Here is a 21,486-nt window from a genome sequence, read left to right as displayed (position 1 = left end):
TTTGTTTTTGTTTTTCTCTCATTTTCAATTATTCCCTTCCTTCAATAAACTCCGTCGTTTCAAATTTCCACTGAAACGAATTATAAACTGCCACCTATGGTTTCTTTCTGGGATGGACCAAGCAATACTTTGGAATCAAAGAAAGAAAAAATGGATCTTAATAATTTACCCTCAAAATTTTTTCCCTTCCTCTCCTTTTTGTGAGAGAGTATTGAAGAAGTCTGAATAGGGCTTTTTCCCAGATGCTTCGAGGAAAATGGCTACAATCTCCGTACGTATTATATTCCCTCCTTTGAACTCTGAAAACCATAGCCACGTATTCACTCTCGTATTCGTATCGTATACGTACGAATCGGGAACATTAATGTTCTTCTGTCGTAACTTTTCTTTTTTGGGGATAAAATTCGGCATCTAAACAGTTAGGTGAAAACCTACAAGTACCCAACGTTGTACGGATCGTGTTCAGAATTCGCATCTTTTGAATTCTATCGCTGTAATTTTTAAACAACTATTTAACTCTCAGCTTCATGAAAACCACTGCGTCCAGAAATTTATATGCTTGTTTTAATTTGTTTTCAGCCACTGCAACAACTGCAGTTGGTTGATTTATGAGGAAACTGTAACAACTCTCCCCGAAAGTTGATGAACTTTTAATAATTATCTCAGTTTAATCTCACCTTGTTCTTTTTCAAAAGCCAAGTAAATTGAAGTTGTGTTATGTTAAATATTCTGAAAAAAAAAAAATCTTGGACCAGAAAGAAACATAAAGTACACAGATTTTAATTAATGGCAGTGTCTAAAACTGTTGGGAAATTTAAGGTGGTGGTCTAAGTAAAAGAAGTTGTGCATGTTGAAGTTTATAAATGTTGGCATGCATGCCTTTCAGATTTTGAAGCAGAAACAAAATGCAGAACCCTATCACATGATCATGGAAGCATGAACAGCCAGCCCCACTGAACACTGCAGTTTTACCCCAGCATATGAGCTGGCAGATGAGTCAAAACCTTACAGTAGTAAAACTTTTCTATTTTTGTTTTTTCAATTTTGAGTACATAAAAGAACGTATCATGATTTATATGTCTGAATCTCGAAATACTTTTGTTGATAATAGGTAATAAATTTAATCAGTGGTTAAATTTTGGTTGGTGCATATTGAATTATTGAATTTTTGAGTGGGTAAGAAAAGGAGATGCCACGTGGTCCTGTGATGAGAAGTCCCCCACACTGACACCTTCCCAATAAGGTGCAAGCAGCAGAGGCAGGTTCTTCAACTTTATCAACCAAGTAATAATACTGCTACGTAACCTCCTACTATATATGTTTCTTATCACAATTCTTAAAATGTCATCAAAACTAATAAACAAAAACAAAAAAAAAAAAAAAAAAACACTGGGAAATTTTGGTTTATAATAGGAACAATGTGAATAATGTTTTGTTTTAAAGAGTGTGTAAGGAGTTATGTGATTGCATGTGGTGGAACTGGTTTTGAGTCAATGGTTGGGGTTATCGTGGAAGCATGGCATGATAATGGCTGTGTCCTATATTCAATGATTTCTTCTTTGGTGTGGCCATTTTCATCAATAAATAAAAGGTAAAGTTTTAAAGGCAAGTTTTAGGCCAAAGAAGAAACTCAAAGTTAAATTCAGGGTTCTTGCAAAAACTTATCTTCTACTCATGCAAAGTTTAATGGTAAAATTATAGAATCATTTACACAAGTTTTCTGCTAGTATTGGCTGTGTAACATTACTATTTAGGAATATATATGGTTCTTCCAAGAAGAAGAATATGTTTGTCATGTTGTTCATATTTTTACTTCTTTCACATTTGGAAATTATGTTGTAGCTAGTTGAATGGTTGGAGCTAATTCAATGAATGCATAGCCCTAATTCATCAAATCATAAAGTCTAATGGTGCTAGTTCTTTATATAGATTTCCCTAACCATGGAATCAAACCAATTTCTTCATGTTTCTTCCATAAATATAGTTTAGCTAAAATATATGCATGTATATAATTAATCTCCTCTGATAACAGACAAATTTAATAAGAGTACACTTAACAAATATGTCGACTTACAGATAATGAAAGAACTTTGTTTAATTTGTCATGTTCGAGCTTTCATTAATTTATTTTCAATGAGATCGATATCATTAGTTTCTTCACCCTGAAATTTTACTTTAAAAGCTAATATAATTGGAAAGTATTGGACTGGTAGACTTTTAGATTATAACTGTAATGAGAATTTTTTTTTTTAATGATAATAACAACGTGTAACGATGATTGGATCACTTCTATAAGAATTTCAAATCATTCCAACATTGTATTAAATATTTTTGGCTTCAACAATAATATAGTTGAAGTGATTTTTGAATGTTTATATTAACACTTTGACACTAATTAACTTATCTTTTTAAAGTTTTATTGACTGATAATGTTATAGCTCAGTGAAAGGAAAAATGTCTTTAGGGTGTTGATTTAATTAAAGTGCACTAAATTATAATGTAGGTTAATCTTTTAAAGATAAAGACAGGTGATATATATATATATATATATATATATATATATATATATATATATATATATATATATATATATATATATATATATATATATATATATAAGTTAAGAGGGAATTAGAAACATATAAAACTAGTTATTTGGTTTATAATCAAATCCAAATGTTTGGAAATATTCAGAATTATACTGTTAAAGCTAAATCATAAAATAAAATATAATTTTGTCAATGGATATTTATGAAAAAGTAAAAATGTTGATTTGGGATAAGATATCCACTAAAGATGAACAATTTTCTTAGAAAAACTATTCAACGAAATAATAACTTTTTTTTGTTGCATTGATTATGATAGGGTAAACACTGAATATAATAGAAGGACAAAGATGATACTTTTTTATCTACAATTTTGTAACATATAGTGAAAAGTATATGGTGAAATAGACATAGAAAAGGATGGATGAGGACAAAAAAAAAAAAAGAGGCAGGAACAAGTAAATTACCCCTTGAGACATGGAAGGGTTTAGGAGAAAAAAAAGATATATCAGCTGTTTATCTAACTATAGAAAAAGGTTGAATAGTGAGATAAGAGTCAATTTAATCATTTTCTTTCAATAATTTAAAATTGTGCAAATTTAGTGGAGATTAAACTCATGGATCATAGATATAAAGAAGAAGCTTGTGGGTTAGGGTAAGTTGGGAATATGTTTTAATATAAAAAAATTCTTATTGCGAAACTAATAGCTTTGTGTCAAAGAAAACGGCTATGGAATCATACATATTCCTATGATATAGTTAATGAAGGGATAAAAAGCAACCAAAAGATTTAAATATTAAATATTTTTTATTTTATTTAAAGTTAAAAAAATATAAAAGGGTAGAAGAAAGAGTAAATTCAATATAATAAAGTTGATAATGGTGGATTAGATAGGTGGACACACTATATAAAATTAAATTAAGAATAAATGCTTTTAGAAACAAAAGTTGAAGTAAAAATTATACATGTTTTTAGAAAATGGTAAGATATTGATTTTGGTGGATTGGACATAAATGATAAGTGTGGAAAATTACAGCATGACATAAATTAGATAAATTTTTTGTAAGTAAATTTTGAGGAGAAAATGTATAAAAAATATTTTAAACTAAAATTAATTTATCAAATTTTATTGGATAGTTTCATTAAATTTCTGTATTTTAATATATTAATTACTAAATTTTAATATTTTAAAAAAATAATTCATTAATTTATATAAAAAAATTCGCTCTATAATCCATATCCATTACTTATTATTAAAGACATAGTGTATTAAGAAGAGGGTAAAAGATCAATAATTAATATATATATATATATATATATATATATATATATATATATATAAATTTAGTAAAATAGAGGGAAAAAACTTATTATTAGATAATAAAAAATCAAAAACTAATCGATGTAGAGGTCATAATTACTAAACTAGATGGACAATCAAACAATGATGACATCTAATATTAATTTTATTGTTATATATATATATATATATATATATATATATATATATATATATATATATATATATATATATATATATATATGAATTTATTAAGATGAGTGTAATTGAGTAGTATGTGTAATAGGGTTGAGGAAATGGCACTATCACTCTGTTGCATTATTATTCTCTCCCATATCTGACATATTTATACAGAAACAAACATATATTTTCAGAAATTTCTGAAACTTAACCCCACAACACGTGAATCTGACATCTTCATTTTCCTAATATTCATATCAACTCATTATTGCATTTGCTTATTCCCTCAGTTTCACTAACTATCACAATTCAACATTTCAAATTAATCTAATTCAAAAATCATTCTTCTCTTTATCTCTTGCTTCAACACAGTGTGGACATGATTTTTCTCTTCTTCTTTTGTATATAAAAATTAGTGCTTCTCAAGAAAAGTTCAATAATTATTTACTATATATAACAAGCACATGAAATGGTAGATATTAGTTAAAAGAACAAACAAGCATTATCCTTGAGAAAATATTAATAAGTCAAGAATTTCTATTTGATTTAATATTTTGTGCATTATAAATTAGTTTCATAAAATTGATTTTATATTAAAACTAGTTCAGCAGAGGTGAAATAAATAAATACAAGAAGTATTATAAATTAAAGTAAATTAAATATGTAGTATCTCCATTTGGTTTGTTCTGAATTTCTTTTTATTATAAACCATGATTAGTTTAATAATGAGATTTCATGTACTTCTTAAGATTTTTATTTAATTTTAATGGAATACTATTATTGTGATACAATAAGTTATTATAATTAACATTAAAAAGTAGAAGAAAAAAGTTCAAGACAAAAGGAACTAGTCCAATGAATTATATGAATATTTATGTACAAATAAATGATATATGTAGAAAAAAATGTAGAAGTGCTTATTCTTTCTAAATCATTTTTATCTTATAAACTATCAAATTATTTCACTCGTATCTTTATCTTCTTCTTTTCTTTTCTCTTGTTCTTTTTTTACTGCACCACACTTCTGCCATTAAATAATTGAAAGAATTTCTTACTCTTTAAAAATCATTTAAACTTAATAACTTTGTAACACAATCTCTGTATCTGTTTTTGTTTGACTTTTTATTTAGATTTTTTGTATGATTTTGTACTTGAATGTTTTTGGTAAAATAAATCATCTTGGTTAATGCTTTGAAGGTGTTTCTGAATTAGGCTTTCAGTCTTAAAAGCTATGTTTGACTGAAAATGGAAGTGGTGAGTTTAGAGTTGTCGTATATGCACCAATTCTTCATATGCCAGCTCACCAAATTCCAAATTCCAAATTCCTTCTTCTATTCACTGTTTATGAATAAAGTTAAAGTGCCAATAACCAAATACAAGAAATATATACATACTTTCAATATTTTTACTTCCACCAAAAATGTTTACCCTTTGATTTGATAAGACAAATATAAGGTACGGACAAAGAAAACCTGTGAAAAATAAGAAGGTTTAATAGAGAAAAAGGAAAATTATGAGTTTCATAATTATATATACTTTTATTCATTTATTAACTATTTCTCCCTTATTTTATTTATTTTTAACCAAGCATTTTCATTTATATTTTTGACAGTTTATTCCACTCACATTTTCTATTTTCTATTGTTCATCATATTTTTCTTTTCTTCAAAAGTATAAAACAATTCAAAAAAAGTTCATCACAAGTTTATGAGTAACTTTGGAGAAAAATAATTAGTTAAAACTTTTCACTTTTTTACAAATTTTTATTTTATTTTAATTTTAAATTCTTATTGTTGTCATGGTTAGTTTGTTAACGTAATTACAAACAATGAAATTAAACTTTTAACATTTGTTAAAAAAAAAAAATATGATCATATCCTGTATACTTCCTAACCTAATCAAGCATTTTAAACTTTTTACTTTTAGTTAATGGAGGAATAAACGTCCAAATAAGGTCCAACTAAAAACGACATTCATGTGAAGACAAGTCTAAACTGCATAGATAAAATAATATTATCAATATATAATTAACATTTCTAAAATTGTTAATTATTTTCTTACTAAACATTTATCATCAATAAAGTTAATAAATATTTCATTAACATAGCATAATAATAATAATAATAATAATAATAATAATAATAATAAACACCCTAAATCTATTTATTTGATACACGGGAGAGGAGAATCGTAAGGAAGTGTCATTACTTACATAAATAAGAAAGAAATAACAAATCTTTTATTCATAAACATGTATATAAACATGTATGGAGCAATTGTCGATTCACACTATAAAGAAAACCCATTAAGTTGACAAATAATAATAATCATAATCAATAAGCACAAATCAATTAAGTTGAACAATAAACCATTCATAATTCAACCTAATAATAATATTGATGATAATAATAATAATTAATTAGGAAAAGAAAAGAATAAACAGGAGAAGTTTGATAGTACTGTAAGAGAAGCATTACAAATAGGTCAAATCCATAGAAAGCAGCACAGGAATAACTCAAAACACTGTACAAATGAAAAAATTGAAAAGTACAAAGTGCTACTTTTATTTTACAAAGATTCTAAAAAACAGCTCCCAGTTCCATTTGGTCACAACAGTGACAAAGCTCTTTAAAGTGTGTTTCTGACTCTCATGTGACTTCCAACTCTGTAACACGGTTACATTCAAACATAACATCTCACTAATCATAAGAACAAACACAATGAATCGGAACTTCTCTATTTCAAATAGAGATTTTTTTTTTTGTGGGTAGTAAAAGTTTAATGAAAACATAGAAAAAAAATATTCGAACTTTGCTTAAGAAACTTCAATTGGTGTCCAAAGGGAGAGGCTCAGCTTCAGAGAGTTCTTTCAGCGTTTTCAACAGCTGGGCACCTTTTCTCCTGGCCCGAGCGCTGCACTCGCCCTGGAGCGCGAGTTCAACAGCACGCGCCACCTCCTCAGGGGGCGCAGTATGGTGGTCGGATGCGAAGCCACCGTACACGACGGCGAGGACTCCGATGGCGTATTCCTTGGCACGGGCGGCGGTTTTTCCCATCATGGTGACCATGACAGCGACTGCAAGGGCGTGAGCGCGGACCTCATGAGCGCCATCTGGCAGCGTGCACATGAGCTCCAGGGCGGCGAGGGCGCGTTCGGCCGGTGCGCCGTCGAGTTCAAGCGCGGCCTCGATGACGGCGGAGACGGCTCCAGTTTCCACGGCGACACGGCGGTTGACGTCGGAGAGACAGAGTGCGAAGAGGATCTTGGTGGCAGGTTTGGCTAGGGCGAGGTTGCGGGTGAGAGCGTGCATGAGGTTGGGAGGGCAAGGAGGTTGGTCTTGGGGAGGGTTGGGAACAAGAGAACGTTCTAGAAGTTGAAGGGCAGAAGCTGGGTCTGTTGTTAGTTGAAGTTCTGAAATGTGGAAGAGTTCTTGGAGGTTGTGGATTTGTGGTGGTGGTGGTGGAGGAGGAAGAGGAACATTAAAGGTTGTGTTTGCGTTTGTTTTGACGAGGTTGTTGGTGTTACTGTTGGTGGTGGTGGTGGTCGGAGTGGGGGTTGGGGGAGAGAATCTCCACTGGGTGAAGCTTTGGGAGGTGGCGGAGGAAGAAGAGGAGGTGGAGGATTCGCATTGGAAGGTTGGGGGAGTGTGGGGAAGAGGTGGGGTGGCGCCGGTGGGGCTTAGAACGGTTTGGGCACAGTGGCGGAAGAAGCCACAAGAGAAAAGCTGGGTTTTTAGCTTTGGTTGTTGTTGGTGGGTTTTCATGGCGGAACAAGTTGGAAGAAGAAGATGAGAGCTTAGTTTTTTGTGTTGTGTGTGAATGAAGTGTGAAGTGTTCCGTTTTGGGTTTGGTTGTTGTGACAATAATGATACTGTTGTTTGTACTAGGTGGGTCTATTATTTCTGTCACCTTCGTGAAAAACAATGGAATGGGTCAAATGTTATCTGAGTGACTTCCACTTACCAATTAATCTTTTACATATTTCTGTTTCTTATTTAAGTTTTTTCTTTGGACGGTGGTGGTAATAGATCGAAAAGAAAAACACATACTTGATCATTTAGAATAATAATGTTCTAAATATATATTTTTTAGCTTATAATTTAGAGAATTTTTTTAGGGATGAGAAATAGAAATGAGTAAATATGAAATGAAATAATAAGTGATATAAAAAGGAGAGATGAAACTAGTTTATGGAAGAGAGGAACTTTAATCTAGTACCTTATGTGGATAAAAGAAGTGTACTATGAGGAAGTTGTGAAGAACTCAGAAGTTCGTAACATGCATTTCTTTTCAATAAAATCTCTGTAGTACAGAATAGATACGCATTTAGTGAGTTTCTGCTGTGGTCAGTTAAGATGAATGCGATAAAGAAGATAGGACATGTGTTTAGATTTGAAGAAAGAAAAAAATGGTATCTCTTAACCCCATCAATTATCAGGTAGGTACGCATGAGATCAAATTATTATTATTATTATTATATAATGTGCTTAAGATTTTTTGTAACTACGACAAAAATGACACTATAAACTGCATAAATAACATAAGTTTCTTTAATCTATTTTTCTTTCTAATAATCAACTGTTTTCTTTCATGTTTTTCTTTTTCGTCATCCTATCACTCATTGAGATGTTTGAAGTGCTCCTTCGAAATAAATATGTGAAGTAATCTAATAGAAATGAAATATATGTAATCTAATCATAGAAAGAATCTAAATAAAGATTGTGAACTTTTATAATAAACTATTTTTTAACTTATGTAAAGTAATGAACATTTATGATAAATATTTTTAAATATATAAGTTACATTTTAGATTTACAATAAAAAATTTGAATTATAATGCAATTTTTTTATTCTGATTACTTCTTTTGTGAAATGGTGAAAAAATAATTTAGAAATATGATAAAAAATATTGAAAAAAAGTAGGTTCTTACAAAGATTAAATACACAAATGAAAATCTTCTGGACATTTTAAATATGAACTACTCTATGGCCCATTGCTTTTTTATCCAACAACCTAAATCCTTTAATATCCACGTTGTGTACAGTAAGTTTTCCAATGGCATATGTTTTGAATGAATCGTGCTTTTTTATATTTGTCATAAGATGCTTTGCCTAAAATATTGTTTTCTTATAATTACAACCATGAAGTAATTTTTACTAGTGCTTTCAAAAATCCAATGTGCCGTTGATAAAACAAAGAAACTGTGTTCATGATTTATTATGTCAACTGAGTTTGTTGTCACACTAAAAAAACTACATTTTACTAAAAAAACATTCATTTTTAATTTGTATATAATATATTAAATAATTAACTCATTAATACAGTAATATATTCATAGTTAGTACACAATATATATTTAAATTCAATATTTATAAATTAATCCACATCTGTATATTTTATAAGCAGTAATATATTCATAGTTAGTACACAATATATATTTAAATTCAATATTTATAAATCAATCGACATCTTTATATTTTATAAGCATTTAAATATAATGCAATATATAATGTTACGTTATTGAATTTAAAGTAAAAATATTGTTCTATAAATTGTATTGCGATATTAACATATTTAAGAACTTTGTACCATGTAAAATAGTGTTAAGCTTGTATAATTTTTAAATATATATATATAGAGAGAGAGAAAAAAAAATAATGATACTGTAATATTACTAAATTAATATATAAAATAAATTTATATTTATTAAGAATAAAGTAAAATAAATAAGAAAAATAATTATTAATGTGAAAAAAAAAACTGAGAATAATTTTATAAGAAACGTAAAAATAACTGTTAATCTTTAAAAAAATAAATTAAAAATAATTAATTATAAACACAAAAATTGAAATCATTTTTATATATAATTATAAATAACTAATTAGAAAGTACTCCCAATATTTTCTATATATGAATATTGAAGTGATAACTACTCATTATGATACACAACTAAAAAGAATAAAGTTCTCGCTCAAAAATTCTATCAATCATCTCATCATCTTACCACTTATGTTATTTATCCGTGTATAAACAAGATCGAGTTCAAAACTGGACTACAGCGCATGATGCTGTTACTTGTTTAAATTTATTGAACTATGTTTATAATATATACAAAATCTAATGAATGAGATATAATATTAAGCAGTTCTTTTGAAAACTGTAAAGGATCTCAATCCATTACTTCAATACAACTGCAATTTCAGTGTACCAGTAATGACTCAAATGATAAAGCATTCATGACAAACCAGACCTCTCGACGTAATCAAGACTTTAACAAATACTAGTGACCAAAACCAGTGAAAAAAATATCAAAGAAATTTAAAACAATGAACTAACTCTGTAATTAATCCTAAAAGGAAAATGATTGGATAGAAAACCTGTAATGTTAGGAGCATGATATTTCATCAGTATAAGCCTACCACACTAATTTCACAACAATGCCGCAACTGGCCTCGGGAGTTTATGATTACCTTTCGTACTCTTCAATTATCATCGTTAAAATTAAGATATCCTCCATACAACCTCAAACAATGGAATGTAATGGAATTCTACATTACTTTTGCAATTCCAGCTACAAGATTTAACCGTAATCCGAACTTAACTAATGACTAACATAGAAACAGAGACAAACCTAATTAAAACGTTAAAAATTAGAGAAAATATAAGGCAAAAATGGAGGACAGATCATTTCCATTTCTCTTGCAGATCTTTCCTCTCAGATAATACCCAAGTGACAAATATTGCAGCCACAAGTGCAACAATTGTTAGGAGAAGTAGAGCATAGCTGAAATCTTCAGTTAATGAATCGTAGGTCCTAGAAGGAGCAATCTGAGTAAAAAATAGATCTACCCCGTAGGCAAAGACGAGGGATGTAGACTCCAGCTTGGCAGGCACTGTTACTATGCCTCGCAGACCTTCCACTTTAAGGGAATGTGTAATATAGGACTGCAAAAATTCAAACAGAGAAAATAAGAAATGCATGTTTAGAAGTACACAAAGCCCAATAGGCATGAGGTTGAAGTTGGTGACAAAGCCAATCAACTAAAATGTATTTCCTTAAGCAGCCCTACTGGGCTTGCCAATTGAATAAATAAATAAATATATATATATATATATATATATATATATAGATAGATAGATATATAGATAGATATAACGGTCGGAGTAAGTAAAGAGATAAAGTCATTTTTCCTAATAAAAATTGTAGTGATTCATTAGTATTATTACTACTGTTCCTTCAACCTTGAACACAAGCGCACGAGTTACTTGCATACTGCAAACATTCTTTGTTTGCAGATATATATAAATAGGGGGGGACTATACCAGAAATTGACTGCACAAATATTATGCATGCACGGATATATATTAGTCGGTTCATGTTATCTGCTTATCTTATGGATAAACATCATATAGCCCTTATTTTTGTTGTCAACCAGAATAGTTACCCAAACTCTACCTTCTCTTTAAGGTACTCTATCTACCTGAACAAAAGTCATTTAATATTTATAATGAAAAAGGAAAATGCATAAACCAAGACATATTCGAACAATCTAACACCATACATTGAGAATCCACTAATGATAGCACCATTTGTTAAGTTTTTCTTTGTTTCAATGGATATAGAAAAAGGAAAAAGAGACAAAATAAACCTGAGGAATGATGGGCAATGAATCGGTCAGAGGAATAATTCCTTCCTCTTTCTCAGCTTGCGAGGGATTAAGTGTGCGCCGAGGATCCAAAAAGCGTTTATCAAGTGCCAATACCTGGAAATAAATTTCCCAGTTGACACCCCAAAATGTTAGATTTCATTGAAGAAATTTAAAATAAATTTCCCAGTTAACACCCCAAAATGTTAGATTTCATTGAAGAAATTTAAAATAAATTTCCCAGTTAACACCCCAAAATGTTAGATTTCATTGAAGAAATTTAACGATAAAAAAGGTGTTGATCTCAAGTTGAAAAACTCGGTCGCGTAAATAATACCAACCTGATCACCAATTGTTCCAATAAGAAGCTGCTTAGAAGTTATACCCTTGGACGTCAAAGTCACTTCTATTGCTTTCACAGAATGGGTAAAAAAGTACGACTGTGATTTTGTTGTAACTTCTGGTCGATAATAAGAAGAAATGGGTGATGTAAGATTATGCTTTCCAAGAACAAACTTCCAGACATCTTTGTTATCCTGTGAAAATCAAGGATATCACACCAGAATGAGAACAGATCAGTAACTGAAACAAAAGAATGAACACATACCAAAAAAGACGACAACATGTATCAAAACAAGAGAGTGAGGGTAATTAAATGAAGCTGCACAAGTTAACAGACATACCGCTCGAGACTGATCATAGACCTCGATAACTGACATCTCATATCTGTGTGCTCTGAGATTAAAATAGTGATAGACAACCCAGTTTTCACTAAATACCTATACAAGCAATATTCATGTAAGATACTAACAAAATTTAGTGTTACACCTTTTAAATCAGTGTAGTTAAAAAGCTTACCGCATGAACAGGACCCTGGCAACCATGATGTGTCATTCTATGCAATATACGACCAGTCACGGTATCAATGATATAGATGACCAACCAAGCCTCCTCTGGGGTGGCTGTTCCAATTTCCCCTGTGGCTTTAGGTGCTGCATTCGCGACAAAAAGTATATTGTTCGATACATACTTATACATGACATCATAGTCAGTCATAACTTTTGCTTGAGTATGAACAACCTACATCGAAAAAGGGAATAAAAACTTTAGGCAGAAGCAAAGCAATAATTAAGACTAAATGGAAAATTGGTCATCATAAAACATGACATGAGAGAAAACACTTAATTGTCGTATTATTTGTTTGTGATCATGTCTATTTACTCAGTGTAGTATAAATACACCTAATATGACTTTAGGAATATACAAGGCATGTGATTAAGAGAGTCTTACTACATTTAGACAAGAATGACAGACACCACTTTACATGATTATTGGTAGATAAAAAATTCATTTGCAAAATTCCTCTAACTTGAGACTCATTCATTAATGCTATTGATAAGTAATAAAAGCCACCTTAAGGAAAAGGCAACCTGTAAACTAATTAATTTGAAAAAAGAAAAGGATTTTAAGGAATGTAAGTTTATATATCTGACATAGAACATTTATATTTCTTGAAAAATGTGGAAAGGTTAATACAGACAAAGTATAATATAACACAATCAATTTTATTTTATAAAAAAGAAATGCACTTTTAACAACTAAAAACTTAATGCCACGGACGCCCTACCTCATTTGATTTTCTAGTTACCGTTGCAATAATCTTTTCTGATTCAGATGGGAATACAATAGACCATAGATCCCGGAAATCAAAGCAGTACTCATCAACTATTTTGTGAATGCAATTAGTCTTCAAGGCATGACCTCTGACAATACCATTATCATCCTCAACTGAGTACCAGTACACATTTGAAAATTCACGTTGCAAAATGTCAATAGCTTCAGGAGTTCTTGGGTATAGGTATGCATGTTGATCTATGTCTATAATTAGATGCAGACGCTGTTCAGTTGAATCGGTATAAGGCAGAGGAATAACTTGAGCAATGGTATGAGCAAGTCTCAACGAATTGAGTTCCTTCCCTGTGTATGCATCAATAAAAGAAAGAGCAGCCGGTGCAGCCAAACTTGGCCCACATCGCCCAACTACAAGGATAGATGGATTCTCATCCAAGGCATGATGATGAGGAACCTGCCACTGATAAATGTTAAGCCCAACGGGATGTTCACACACTTCTGTTTTACGCAGTGTATGAAGTAGAATAGACCAAACTACACGTCCATCTCCAGTGTGCAAAGCAAAAACCTTTCCAGCCCTTGTAAGTACTATAAGCAACTTACGAAAACCATTATGATCACGAGTCATTTTGCTTTTCTCAGAACTCCTTAACCGCATCGCTTGAATAGCTACTACATCCTCGGGGCTTGCAATCATTAAAGTTCCTTTGAGCTTCAGCACATGTCCCTTTCAATAACAAATCAACGCATAAAAATGTACCGTTAGAAAAATAGTTAATGATATCCAGATAAAAATCTCAATCTCTAATATATGGATACAATAATTAAAACTATCAGAAAAGTTGCACATGTCGGCACTATGTTGCCTTTTTCCTCTCAAAATGGTATTTTGGTTACCCCTGTGAAAGATGGGCATTTTTTAATTGATGAGTTGGAGGTTTTTTCCCATGCAAAGCATGAGCCCATTGATCTATTAAAAAAAAATAGTACACATAGAATTAGTGACCAGTTCACACTGGTGTAAGTCAAAGTCAATGACATCATTCAATAATTTTTTATTGGATAAATCTAAATAAAAACTCGCTAATGAATTCAAAGTTCTTATCATATCATATAGATCTTATCAACAAATCGTAAAATAATCCGAAATTATTTGATACTCTATTGATATATATCAAGATAAAGGTAATATATACTTTTGAAATATATTCAATTAGAACCATTTGATTATATTCTTGCTGTTGCTTAACTTTTATATGTTTTGACACAAAACAGCAATATACAATTATCTTTCAATGTTGGATCAGAGCAAACCACATGATAATATAATATACAAAGTTATTAAATGATGTTAGAGTGCTAAGTCTTACACCAGTGTAAACAAGAATGTGTGTGTGTGTGTGTACGAAATTATGCAGGATGATGTCCTAATTAAAAAGATTAAAGGCAGACCTTAAGCCATTCAAAGAGGTTCTGTTCCACTGTTGCCACTGATACACCTTCCTTTTCCACAGGTAGTTCAGACGTTGTGACATCTACAACTGATGCAAGACCATCCTCTCTACTCCAGACAATTTCTCCTTGTTGTACTAATAATAGCGAATGATCTTCCATTACCATCAATGCTCTAAAACCATACGATCTATCTGTTCTCACATAATTGTTTATAAAAATCTTCTCAATGTTCCCTCTTTGATGGTCTATTATTATACTTTCCTTGAGTAAATCACCATTCCAATCATTAACGTCCTTTACAAAGAGGTGAATATTACTGCCTTCATGTTGAATAAATGCAAAAGCGTGTTGACCTTCTGAGATTGACAGAGCATCACTAACAGCAGCTGCATTATTAATTTTGTCCACCAGCACCAAGTCATCTTCATTTGTCACTTTAATTGTAAGAACAAGGGAGTCAATACGCAATGCAAACAACTCAGGAAGCCTTGATGGTAATATTACTGCCTGTCCAGATGACTCTTTGATGAGGTCTGAAATGAGCGTCTGTTTGTAACTAATCTCTCCATTCTTGATGTTTATCGTCAATATCTTAGACCTCATCTTATCCAGTACCACAAACTTATCACCTGAGACTGATAATAATTCCCCAAAAGTATCACAGGGAAGTATTGTATGATCATTCTTGAGCAATTCTCCACTATCAGCATTCAATCCATACACATAAAACTTTGAAGAGCCAACAAAACCAGCAACATAGATCTTGTCAGTGGACTGAATAATATGGCTAACCTCAATGCTGCAGCAAATATGATGAAGACAACAATGTTAACGGCAAGTTAAACTTCAAAAAGAACATCTTTCTCAGTAAACTCTGAGTCAGCCATACCTTTCACCCGCAAAATCTTTCCTCCAGAGAACTTCACCATCTATGCTGGAAACAGCATGGAGACTGCCTTTACCAAAAACAAGGATCAAGTCATCCTTGTCAGATTTTGGGTTTTTCTGCAAATAAAAAACAGAACTCAATTGCATGTGTAAGAAAATCACTCATGCAGTCTCAGGTTTAGATACATGCCTACAATTAAATAAACCAAGACTAAGGGCAAGTTTACTACAGTAAAAGGGCTGCTGGATGCAGGTTCGTTACAGTGATCACAAAAATACTGAAGGTGAGAATTGGGTACATAAGAAATGTTCACAGGGTAAGCAGGACAAGTCTGAATGAATTTGTTGGCTAAATTACTTCACTGCTCAATGACCATTCTGTTGAAAATGAAAGTAACTTAGTTTTAGGGTTTCACATGCAACAACAGTATTTTACTAATAGGCGGGGTCACCTACATGCAATCATAAATCTAAAACAACACCGTCCTGTTCTAGTGTTCTGCCAAAAACTAGAAAATCAGTGTTCACATGTGCAGAGCAAGAAAAAATACTAAGTAGATGTATTAGTATTAGCATCATACACTCGGATAGAAAGGGAGGCATGAATCTTCAATTTGAAAGGGACAACTTATTTGCATTGGGTTTTTAACTCAATTTATATTTCTCTAATTATGTCCAAGGGAATTAGAATTCAAACTGTTAATCTGGCACTTAAGTTTCACTCTACATGTGTCCTCTCCATTGCTCGAGAGGATGTTTCAGATAAATCTACGAAAAAAAATTATATTACTTAAAATATCAAGAAAAAAAAACATTCACTCACTGGAATGTATAATATTGACTTTGATGTCTTTGATCCTTGAAGAGAAGTCTCCCAAACCATCTGTCCATCAGGAAGGTTCCATGCTCTCAATATACTTCCATCCGAGGAAAGAGTTATGACATCTGAACCAATACATGTACTTAATGAATTTGATCACCACTGATATAAGCTAAACATTTAAATAAATCTCAACACATAAAAAAATCTACTCTGACAAAGTAACAATATGCTCAAAAGCAAAGAAAACTAATGAAACTTGAAGCTAAGAAATCACTGTATGTGATAACAGTATGCATACTGGCGACACAGACATCCTTCAATTGATTTTACATCATTATTCAAAAGAAATGGACAACAAACACAGAACATTTCTTCCACCTATGATGCTCAAGAGTAATATTATATAATCAAAGGAGATTGGATACTATACACTTAAAACTGGGAACGAAGTCAAACTAAACAACTTATCGTTTAACAATAAAGCAGTTTAAACTAAGATATCTCCCCACACTTAGAGTCATGCAAACATGTTGACATGCCCAAAATCTAGATCTCCAATTCCAAGATGTTCATGCACTACCACAGTTGAGAATCTAAATAGAAAATTCAACAATAGGACAGCTTTTGACTATACATTTTATGAGGAAAAATAAGGCATGTTATGTAAGCAGAGGACATCAGCATCCAGTTGACATCCAAGCATAGATATATTTTCAAGAGGAATACAAAAAGAATGGCAAAGAATCATGCTTATAAGGAGAATCAAGGACACTAGTGCCACACTGGCCACCTTAACATCCTTATGATGAGATGTTTTTAATGATAAAATATAATGTACAGTAAAACTGCTCTACGTTTCTGCAGTATAGTAAAGAATAGATAGCATGAATTAATGCTCTACAGAGTCAAAGGCTAAGTGTAATACATTTTCCCAGGGCAATGTCAAGTCCATCAACAACATCGTTGGTCCCAAGAACATGCCTCCAAACTGCAAACAAAACAGAGTTCAGCACTTCTGATTCTAAACAAAGAAAACAAATAGTTAAAGCGAGTGATGACCATCGCTTGGGAAGGCTTGATTTACTTTTCACCAGTTCAACTTCACTAAATGGAGTTATGGTAACATTTAATTGGAGCATTATCGTAGACAATATGATATAAAAAATATTTTAATGGAGTCGGCAAAAGCAGCTAAACAAATCAAACTTACAAATTTCTCCATGACGAAGGTCGAGTGAAGCTACAACGTTCTCTTCAGTGGACACCAAAACACGCTTCCGGCCAGTCTTTTGAGTGTGGAACAAAGCGTGCTTTACTTTCCCGATGTACTGTTGGTGCCTAGTAGTCAAACATATTTAGTAGTTACTAACATTTAAATTGCACAAGAGGCAAAATAGCAATTAGAATCGGAACACTCTTTATCCGATATAAAAATCGATCAACAACGCAATTCAACGCGTAGGTGAAATCAGATCGTAGTGTTCGAGCAATAATTACAAGTGGAGGAAGAAAACGTATTGAATTGGATGAATAGAACGAAAAACAATCGAATAATCGCAAAGGTTAAGGGAGCATTAAGTGAGTGCGTGAATAAGTAAGAGTCGTCGAACTCACCAATCCATGAGACCAACTTGATCTTCGTAAAGAGAATAACCGATATTAGTTGATGAGAGAAAGAAAAGAAGGAGGAGAAAAACCCTAATCGCCATGGCCATGGCGATTCAGCCACGAGCACGGATCTGAGGAGTGGTAGTGTTTCGTTTCTGCGTTGCTCACAGTCCAGGACTATAAGCCGGCTTTTTGCGCAAACGCAGACTTCCAACTTGTTAACAAGAACCAAAAAGAGAGAACAAGGGCGTGGAAATTTCGAAACAAAATATTTTAGGAAATTAATATGTATTTGAAAATAATGGACTAAAACTAAAAAAACTAAAAAAAATTATCGTGATTTGAATTATTTGATCATTTTTAACCAAGTCTTGATTTATTTAAAACTTTTAAAAAAAATCTTTAAATTTATATTTTTTTTAATTAAGTGATATTATTAATTAAAAATAAAATGACTCGCGACAAAAATTTAATTCAATCAAATAAGACTTCAAAAACTCAATTGAAAAAAAAAAGTAAAAACCTGATTGAAAAAATTATACTTCAGAAAGAATTATACTCTTATCCTACTCACACATCTTCATAAATTTTGTGTTTCTAAATTATTACGAGTTATTCAATTGCAGAAGCAAATATAAGTACTAAAAGATCGATTATACTACCTGAACTGATAACATAAATTTAATATGAGTAGTTACTTTATCTATATTTAACATCTTTCTCGAGTTCAGATTGGAATATATGGACTATATATATGTTACGAATTTGTTGTATACTTGGTTAATTTGAGAAGTCCATTTATGTGCGTGTTAGTTGATCATAGAAATTAAAAAAAAAAATCATATATATTTTGTTGGACATATAATTTGTATATAAAAGTGACAATCGACTTTAATATTTTTCGTCTTTCCAAATCATAATTTAACAATCACCTTTTTCTATAATTTAACACTTTTTTAATTGATCCCTGAATTTGTATTGTTTTATTAGTTTTCCTTAATTAACAAGTCCTAATTAAAAACACATATAAGACAGTGGCACAATTTTTTAAAAAGAAAAATCATTTAAAAGTATAACTAAAATTTATGAAATTAATAATTCACGAATTAACAATTTAATTAGCCAATAAAATTATTTTACTCTAAAAATATATGTAAAAAAAATATATCACTCACACAAAATATGTTTATATCTCTCAATTTATGTTTAACTTATAGAGATCAGATATGCAAAAATGCACGTAACAGTTTTATAATTAAAATATTAAAATTTATGTATGACCTATAACCATTAAACATATATATATTTGTTTAAAAAAATCCTAACGCGCCCCTTTCTCGTTCTGTATGCAAATATGAACTTATTAATAACTCATAACTTAATTTATAAAAATCATAAAAAATAATTAATAAATGATTTTTGACTAATTCCTTTGTAAAGATTTTTATTATGTTGAATTTAAATATAAAGTGTTTACATCAGTGATATTGGTTACATAGGTTTAGAGTTGTTAAAATTAAATGGTTAAAAACTTGAAATTATCATAAATTTTGCTAAAGACTTGTTATAGAAACACGCTAAAAAAAATTAGAGTTGTTAGATGTTGGAAAGGTATGATTATTCATCTGGTCCCTTAATTTGTTGAATTGGTTCAATTTGGTATTTGAATTTTTGGAATGTTCAATTTAATTCCTGAGTTTTTTAATACGCAAACGGTCGTTTGTACACTCGTAACTATCACTGTGCAATAGAAATGTGAGTGAAGTTGTTAATTGGGTTGATTTGTTTGTTGGATGTAATTAACATCATTTTAGTTTTTCTTTTGATGTTTCATTGATCATGTATATTCATTGTGGTATTAAGATTAGTTATTTAATTTGCTGCATAGTGACAGTTCATCACTATACAAACAAGTGAAGTGGAGTATATTAAGAATATTAAATTGATCAACTTTACAAAATAATAATACCAAATTGAACATTTCAAAAATTCATGAATCAAATTGAACAAATTCAAAAAATCAGGACACCAAATAAATAATTATACGTTGTTGGAAATGAGGTAACCAATATCCCTTAGCCAAACTTTCCAATACAAAAAGGTATAATAGTTATATTTTTAATATAAATATCGTAAAAACTACTGACTTTGGTATTACACGGTTAATAAGGGATTTCTTTTCAGTGTACATAATTTTGTCTATTTTTATTTTTTTAGAGTAATTTTTTAAAATTATAATAATTACTTTGTTATTTTTTAGAGTAACCATTTATTTAAATTTAACATGACATTTTTTAATTTCATTTTTTATAGGTGTTTTTTATACTAAAATTTCTATATTTATCTTTTAAATGATTACTTATTTTATTTGATTCACACAAATTATTTTACTATTTATTCATGAAAAATAAGTTAGAAGAAAAGTTATAGAAGGCGTGTCTCCTGTGTTCTTTATTTTAAGCAGACATGATAATTATGAATACACAAGTTTATGTAAGACAAGAGAGAAAATACTTAGGATTTGTATTAAATCAGAAAGCTTATTGCAATTGCAAAACTACATTTGCATGGAAGCACACATTTTTAAGGTGTTTTACAATATTACTTTCAAGTACTTACCTTTCATATATAAGTTTTTAGAGTAAAACCTTTCATATATATATATATATATATATATATATATATATATATATATATATATATATATATATATATATTATTCTTCATCATCGATGTCTTTGGATCCAAATAAATTATACTCACAACTTGTTTAACACAAAATCTCAATTAGTTCAAAATGGATTGAAATCTAAGACATGCGACTTGGTTATTAGATGAAGTGATTAATCTTACTTTGTATTATGAGAGTATCTTTAGATGAAAAAGAAGAAAAAGAAATTAAGGTAACCCTTTTTATTTGAGAAAAAATGAAAACAAGGTTTTTTAAAATAAAATAAAAAGAAAATATGTTGTTCAACTCTTGTTTCAATTAAAGTCTCATTTTCTATTATCTTCACTTTCCTTTCATGGTTTCCAAGAGACTACCAAAATTATAAATGTTAATTTTAAACTCTAATGGGGTGAATAGATGCCGGAAAAAAATAGATAAAAAAATCAAAGAATATAAATAATGAAAAATGTCTTAAAAAAATTATTTTGATATCACTATTTATAAATAACTCTTGACACCAGTTTTTTTTAATAAAATATTATTATTTAAAATATTAATTTATTTGAGTGTCAAATAAAAAATAACTGTGTCAAACTACCACAGTTCAATGTATTAAGTAGTGTAATGAAAAGAATTGATAACGGAAAAGATAATGAAAAAAATGGAAGTGTATGTTTATAATTAATAACCTAAACAAATTTCAATTACATGCCTTTATTGGATTTTTGTATGTTT

The 21,486-nt window shown here is 30.4% G+C and overlaps 2 protein-coding genes across 2 annotated transcripts; both read right to left on the bottom strand.

Moving 5' to 3' along the window:
- Nucleotides 1-6,460: 6,460 nt before the first annotated feature.
- On the bottom strand, nucleotides 6,461-7,989 carry LOC114162551 (drebrin). The gene has a single exon (XM_028046473.1). It carries the CDS (start codon nucleotides 7,789-7,791, stop codon nucleotides 6,853-6,855), a length of 939 nt encoding a protein of 312 aa, XP_027902274.1. The 5' UTR covers nucleotides 7,792-7,989; the 3' UTR covers nucleotides 6,461-6,852.
- A 2,466-nt stretch (nucleotides 7,990-10,455) lies between these two features.
- Nucleotides 10,456-18,330, bottom strand: LOC114163055 (ER membrane protein complex subunit 1). Its single transcript, XM_028047108.1, has 12 exons — nucleotides 18,087-18,330; nucleotides 17,683-17,810; nucleotides 17,398-17,460; nucleotides 16,473-16,594; nucleotides 15,651-15,766; nucleotides 14,759-15,560; nucleotides 13,302-14,033; nucleotides 12,533-12,754; nucleotides 12,358-12,453; nucleotides 12,016-12,210; nucleotides 11,678-11,791; nucleotides 10,456-10,973 (listed from the first exon to the last, which is right to left on the bottom strand). Exons 1-12 carry the CDS (start codon nucleotides 18,185-18,187, stop codon nucleotides 10,713-10,715), a joined length of 2,952 nt encoding a protein of 983 aa, XP_027902909.1. The 5' UTR covers nucleotides 18,188-18,330; the 3' UTR covers nucleotides 10,456-10,712.
- Between the last annotated feature and the right edge of the window lie 3,156 nt (nucleotides 18,331-21,486).

Source organism: Vigna unguiculata, chromosome 9 (genome assembly GCF_004118075.2).
Source record: "Vigna unguiculata cultivar IT97K-499-35 chromosome 9, ASM411807v1, whole genome shotgun sequence".
Taxonomy (NCBI): domain Eukaryota; kingdom Viridiplantae; phylum Streptophyta; class Magnoliopsida; order Fabales; family Fabaceae; genus Vigna; species Vigna unguiculata.
The sequence above is the reverse complement of the archived record's forward strand: the minus strand, read 5'-3'. Positions and strand labels throughout refer to the sequence as shown.